The following is a 7454-nucleotide window of genomic DNA, read 5'->3' as shown; positions in this document are numbered from 1 at the left end:
TGATATATTATGCATTTCTAGTTGGTCTAATATAGTCACAAGTGTGAAAAATATAAAAATAAATTCTTCTATTCATTTCTAGTTGATCTAATATAGTCACAAGTGTGAAAAATATAAAAAGAAATTCCTCTTTTTATATTTTTCACACTTGTGACTATATTAGACCGACTATAAATGCATAATATATCATTACAGAGATATCTTGCACGTCTACACACTTGCTCCTGATGAGTGACATCAAATCCCGAAAAGTGTTGAGCTAACAGATGTCGTGATCAAATTGTATACTGCATCCTACCTCGTCATTGTGGATTCTGTTTATGCATTATGTATTTGACTATATTCCAATCATGTACTATCAAATTTTGGGCTTTTCTATATGTATCATGTGCCATCCATTTTTTGGATTATTTATAATTTATGTACTGCTGTATGAAATAAAGTTTTTCATTCAATATCTTACTCCATGCAGGTATTTCATTTTATGTGTAGTATAATAATTTTCTATAAAATATAAATTGAGATTTAGAAAGAAATTGAGGTAGAAATTGAGACAAATGCCTACTCCTTTACATATATAATAGATATGTTAATTATAACGCCACATAACACTTGACCCTCCACATACTTAATTTTTTGTATATTTTGTTCTCTTAGTTCTCTCTTGTATATTTTAATAGGGATGGAGGCTGATGACAATGTCAAAACTGACCTTTTAATACATGTCTTCTGATGTTAGCCCAAGTACAGGCCCCTTCTGTTCAGAATGGGGAAAGATGCTGTTCACATAAAACTTATGAATCAGAATTGGAGTACGCAGCTAAGTAAACTGCAACCACGAGGTATGAGCAGAAGTTTAGTGATCAGTGTGGTTTCTGAATGACTGGGGGCTTAAATGAGCAAACTTGATGAATAAGCATGCAGTAGCACAGTGACACGGAGTAAGAGCACACGTGGAAGGGACTGCTGCCTGAGCAGAGAGAAGCACAGGAGACCCAGGACCTTCTGGACCAGACCCAGCAGAGAAAGGACACACCGGTGAGTACAAAAGACCTGCTCCTTACAGCTATGACTAGAGTTCATTTAAGGTCCGGAGGAAAGTGTTTAAAAATAACTTCTAGAATGGGGGCACTTTGTCATGTTTCCTTTTTACGAAAAGCTAGCCCATGCAGAAAGACAGAGTGGAAAACTAGACACTACGTAGTCACCAACACTTTAATATAAAATTTTAAGGACATTTTTGCATTGGTATAGCAAAACCCCATCATTGATGGTTTTGTCAAGAATATCCACAAACCACTCTATGACTTGCTTACTAAATGTTGAATATATATATATATATTTATGTATATATATATATATTTATATTTATTTTTTTCTTCTTCTTTTTACCTTTTTTTAAATGGTGCTGTTAAATAAATACATTTTAACAATTTATGAAACAACATTATAAAGGAACACACAGGAAAAGATTGGCACTTCCATCACTGCACTGGAGAGGGTCACTTACAATATTTTATGGCGGTTTTGGTCATATTTGGAAGCTGTGATATCTCAAACAAATTTTCATAACCTGAGTGCGTGCTGGAGTTTAGAAACGCAAATGTTAACTCAACAGTTTAAACCCCTTCCGTAGGCACCACATAATAGGCACTCTGCAGTTAGGACCCAAAACATATAGAGTATGATGCCTTTATTGTCCTACACACATTAGGGATCAAGAACATTTATGGCTGGGGTGCCATTAATGAGCGTTTCATTAGTTTAGATGGAATGACTGTCTCAGCCACGTGCAAAAAGCAAGACCCTGCCGCAGTTAAAGAGTTAAACATGTTTGGGATTGACACAAGCGGAGCTATAGACAGAAGCAGCAACTTGTAAAATAACTGGCCAACTAGAAGACCATCTACCTGATTTCTTGTGAAAAAAAAAGAAGACCATCTACCTGGGGTCAAAATTCTAGAATTCTGTGAACTTTACCCTGAAATACATGTTATGTTTATAAAAGACCAACCAGCACAAAAGATTGTTTTCAGCTACCTCTATTGAGCATGGTCTCTGATGTTAACTCAAATACCCATTTCCATCTTCTCCTTCTGAAAATTATTTTACAGGTAGATATTTTTGTTGTCTAAACTGTCACATTTCTCGTTGGGGGGGGGGGGGACGTCATATTAATGGCAAACATGATCCTTCGGGGGTGGACAGCAGTGCATGCACTGTCCAACCTGGGCAGAACTGTCAAACGTAAGCATTTGGGTCAGCCAAACATCTGATATAATTTTCAAAAGAGAGGGGAGGAGAGAGTAGGATGGTGATGAAATTGCTGCCAAAACCACTTAGCACTGGGTAGGAGGTTGGAGTCCTATGGTACAAAATGCTATAACTGGCCCAACAGATGCTTTATCTGAGACCCGTTGACTGGGGACCATCTCTAGGTGGTCACCTTATGCCTATCAACGCCTGGGACCCCGTTGGCTGGGGACCATCTCCAGGTTGAGCTACTGTCATTTTTTGTCTGTGAATGAAAAATGAAAAAAAACAACAGTATGTATTTGTATAGGTATGAATTGCTAACCAGTCAGGAAGGGTCTTAGAAGTAGGTCCAAAGGAGGTTGGGTGGACAACCATATTGTAAGATGCATGACCAGCTTTTAGGCATTCATCAACAAGACCCACAGCGGACAAGTCTTTATAATTAAGCTATAACTTTCATTCCAAAGGATTTGTAGAAGTGACAGGCTCAGTTTGAAGGTTCTTTTTTTTTTTTCGCCTTCTGTGTTACTTGACTAACAAGTTTTGTCCTTTTCTCCAGACGCCATGGCTCTGCATCATTTTTTCCTCCTTGCTTTCGTTGTCAGTGCAGCACACTTCCAGGTAAGGTTTTTCATTACATAAGAAAACCTTCTAGCTGTTTTTCTATGGTCTTATCTTGGCTGTTTTGCTTCTCTCTGGGTGGGCGACTTCTCAGGGGGGAGATATAAGATTAGTCAACTCAACAGACTGAGCTATTCATTTTCCACTGTGTGCTCCAGCGTGGGTCTTCACAAACATCTAAACGCTAATATGAAGTTTGTCATCTTGAAACAGATCCTGATTTCTATATAATAATGACATAAATCCGAGAGATGAAAAAAAAGGGTTTCAGCAGCAAAGAATTGCAACTACAGGACGTACCTTCAAATATTAGAAATAGGAACTGTTTGGCTCGGCCACGTCTCTCCCCACCCTTCTCTCCACCCCTCCACATGTTACAAAAAAACTAACATGATTTTAATATCATAACATCATAACTTTTACAAAAACTATCAAAGCATTGCATAAAATATCTAGTTTAGCGGTGCTCAACCTTTTGAAGAGCAAGTGATTAGGTAACCGGTCATGGGCCACAATGAAATTAAATGGTTCAGAATTTAAAATTTAAAATTTTGAATAGCATAATGAACATTTTCCTCCTGCAGCCGCTGAATGCTGGCAGTAATCAGAGGAGAAGCGGTTGCTGGAGGAAAATGGAGAGGACCCTCGCCGCCGCTCCTGTCCAAATGTAAAACAGAATGTGACAGGGAGGCCGACCAGGCCCCCCCTGGAGCATGGGCCGGGGTTGCCATTGTGACCCTTGACACTACACCAGCAGTTTGGGGGTGTGTGGTAAAAACACATCTCAACTATGGGGTATTACTGTCTCCCAAAATGCAAATGTAAATCAATGGTTCTCAACCTCAGTCCTCAAGTACCCCCAACGGGCCATGTTTTCAGGTTTTCCTTTATTTTGCACAGCTGCTTTAAATCAATATCAATGACATGGTATTGATAAGAGCTATTTTATCTAAGGGAAATTCCCAAAACATGGCTTGTTGGGGTTACTTGAGGACTGAGGTTGAGAACCACTGATGTAAATGAGCCTTTACTGTCCTGAGCCCCTTATAAAGCCACTTTCACACTGATGCGCTGCAGTTTACCTGCACCGTGGGTACAACGCAGTGCACCTGAGGCTTTTCTGTGGGTTAACTGCGCTTTGCCATAGACTTCTACTATATCTTGTGGGTGTGGAGCACTTTCTGAAAGCGCAACTAAACTCCTGCATTCAGGAGTTTCCGTGTGCTTTCAGAAAGCGTGTAGCATTATGATAATCACGCAGACATCACATTAAGCAGCTGCGCTCTCAGGGCACTATGTCACATGGCTTTTGGGTGCTGACTTTGTTATGGCTGTACTGTGACAGTCTATACCACTCAGTACAGCCATTACTTAACAAGGTCAGCACCCAGCAGCCATGTGACATAGAGCCATGATAGAGCACCTGCTTACTGTGCTGCCTGTGTAATCATCATAATGCTGATGATCATAAGACACGATGAAATGCTACTTTACACTTGCATTTGAGGGAGCAATAAACATGTGCAGCGTAGCTGCCCAAACAAATCCCCTTGAATCAATTCCCGTCCAGCGACGTACCAGTACGTTGCTGGATGGGAAGGGTGATATCTCGGTCATCACTGTAGCAATTATCGAGATACAGTATCTCCCAAATGTGAGTACATCCCTCACATTTTTGTAAATATTTTATTATATTTTTTCATGTTTCACTTTGCTACAATGTAAAGTAGTGAGTGTACAGCTTGTATAACAGTGTAAATTTGCCGTCCCCTCAAAATAACTCAACACACAGCCATTAATGTCTAAACCCCTGGCAACAAAAGTGAGTACACCCCTAAGTGAAAATGTACAAATTGGGCCCAAAGTCAATATTTTGTGTGGCCATCATTATTTTCCAGCACTGCCTTAACCCTCTTGGGCATGGAGTTCACCAGAGCTTCACAGGTTGCCACTGGAATCCTCTTCCACTCCTCCATGAGGACATGACGGAGCTGGTGGATGGTAGAGACCTTGTGCTTCTCCACCTTCTGTTTGAGGATGCCCCACAGATGCTCAATAGGGTTTAGGTCTGGAGACATGCTTGGCCAGTCCATCACCTTTACCCTCAGCTTCTTTAGCAAGGCAGTGGTCGTCTTGGAGGTGTGTTTGGGGTCGTTATCATGTTAGAATACTCCCCTGCGGCCCAGTCTCTGAAGGGAAGGGATCATGCTCTGCTTCAGTATGTCACAGTACATGTTGACATTCATGGTTCCCTCAATGAACTGTAGCTCCCCAGTGCCGGCAGCACTCATGCAGCCCCAGACCATGACACTCCCACCACCATGCTTGACTGTAGACAAGACACACTTGTCTTTGTACTCCTCACCTGGTTGCCGCCACACACGCTTGTCACCATCTGAACCAAATAAGTTTATCTCGGTCTCATCAGACCTCAGGACATGGTTCCAGTAATCCATGTCCTTAGTTTGTCGTCAGCAAACTGTTTGCGGGCTTTCTTGTGCATTATTTTTAGAAGAGGCTTCCTTCTGGAACGACAGCGCACTTAAAAAAAAAAAAAAAAAATCGTATTTATTTATATATTTTTTACACTATCCCTTAAAAAAATAAATAAATCTGATCACTTTTATTGCTGTCAAAAGAAATGTAAACACCCCTGTGACAGTAATAGGACAGTGACAGGTACTCTTTATGGAGGATTCTGGGGTCTAAAAGACCCCAAATCCCTCCTTTGCACTTAAAAGTATTCAAACCGCCAAAATCAGCATTTTTGAATACTAGGGATTTTTATAAATCGGCTCCATTGGCAGTCGAGTCAGCTGGAGGTGACGTTGCTTTTGGGTTACTACATCGGAGACCAGATTGAAGCCGATTCTGGCTTTGTTCGGGACACCAGCCAGCCGGAACACTAATGTGCTGGCTGGCCGCTTGGGTCTCCCGGTGGACGGGAGACCCGGGCGGAGCGGCGGAAGGCGGCAGGAGGGAGGGGGCGTTCCCTCCCGCTCCTTGTAAGAATAGCCAAGCTGCTGTTATCACCAGAAAGCCGACTGCTAGCTCTAAAAAACAGTACTGGGGCGAAGCCTGCAGCTGCAGGCATCAGTACAACCACTTCCTCAAAACGACTTACAGGTACATCGTTTCGCTGGAAGTGGTTAAGATGCGACCAGTAGCACCCTGTTAATGGGACACAGTGAGAGGGATGGATGTCGCTCCTCCCACTGTGTGATGTCAGAAACCAGAAGTGACAAGGATTTCATCACTTCCGGTTTCGGTATCATGTAAGCAAGCCATTACCGGCATGAATAAGCATCTGATCAAACCGATCTTGGATTGATCAGATGCTTTGGAGGCCAGAGGCCAGAGATCTGGGGTCTAAAAGACCCCAGATCTCTCCATAAAGAGGACCTGTCATGGCCCATGCTATCACAAGTGATGTTGTTCATTCCTTGTGATAGCAAAAAAATAGAGAATTTATATATATATATATATATATATATATAAATTCTCTATTTTTTTTTTTTTTACATATATATATATATATTTATATGTAAATATATATATATATATATATATATATATATATATATATATATATATATATATATAAAATAAATAATAAAATAACATTTAAAAGAAATTTAAACTGCCCCCACCCCTTCATGTTAATGCCCACGCACACGTTGGTCCCACATGCATATGTAAAAGGCAACAAACCTGCATTTTGTTTCGAGGCGGGGCCAGGGGTGGGGTCGAGGGAGTGGTTGAAGGGGGGCCCCGTCAGGTAGGCTGTACGGAGCCCCATGATTTCTAACAGTGGCCCTGTCTGTAGGCAGCATCCCTCCATCAAAATAGTATCTATAATACCTTTCACCCCTAATCAGAATAGGGTGGGGGAGAAATGGGAATTGAATGTGCAATACAGAAGAAACATGAAAGTATAAAACCATCACAGCTTTATTATATTAGAATATAAGGACACATTTCATTTCTTGTCCAAAAATATGTGGACATCTACATTACAATAAAATAAAATTTGGCATAACAGTTTTCAGTCTATGCGACTGTCCATGAGTGGTGTCTAGGAATTGGGCCAGCCATAGACGGTTCCTGCTGAACCGGCCGAGATTCAAACTGTGTGTGTGGGCAGGTTGATCGATCAACTTGGGTACAACCAGCCTGCCGTATTTATTTAAGATGATCAATAGCGGCTGCTTCAGCCGCTAGCAATAACCACTGTCTTCTCCTGGTGGGGATGGCTTCCTATCACATAGCCAAAACAGGAAGTGAGAGGAAATCCCTCCAAAATGAGGGAATCCCTGGTTGTCACTAGAACTAGTGTCCCCACTGGAAGATTTCCCCTCTATTCCTGTTCTGGTGACAACTCAAAATTTGGCATTTTATTTGTTTACTTTTGGTGATAACATTCACCAGCACAAATGGAGAGGGAGAATCTCCCTAAAGACCCCTTTCACATGAAGGGTCCGATCTAGGGTTGCCACCTGTCGGGGATTCACCCGGACAGTCCGGGTTTTGAATCATGTGTCCGGGTTTCTATGCCCCTGAAACCCGGACACATTATT

At 41.5% G+C, this 7454-nt stretch overlaps 1 protein-coding gene across 1 annotated transcript in view; it reads left to right on the top strand.

Annotated features, from left to right (window-relative positions):
- Positions 1 to 778: 778 nt before the first annotated feature.
- LOC141111328 (tumor necrosis factor receptor superfamily member 8-like) overlaps positions 779 to 7454 on the top strand; it is a 73555-nt gene continuing 66879 nt past the window's right edge. Inside the window, exons 1-2 of the mRNA XM_073603520.1 lie at positions 779 to 1038; positions 2816 to 2877. Coding sequence (XP_073459621.1) covers positions 2821 to 2877 — 57 coding nt within the window. The 5' untranslated portion in view covers positions 779 to 1038; positions 2816 to 2820. The remainder of the gene's footprint in view (positions 1039 to 2815; positions 2878 to 7454) is intronic.

The sequence above is a fragment of the Aquarana catesbeiana genome, linkage group LG10 (assembly GCF_042186555.1).
Source record: "Aquarana catesbeiana isolate 2022-GZ linkage group LG10, ASM4218655v1, whole genome shotgun sequence".
Taxonomy (NCBI): domain Eukaryota; kingdom Metazoa; phylum Chordata; class Amphibia; order Anura; family Ranidae; genus Aquarana; species Aquarana catesbeiana.
The sequence above is the reverse complement of the archived record's forward strand: the minus strand, read 5'-3'. Positions and strand labels throughout refer to the sequence as shown.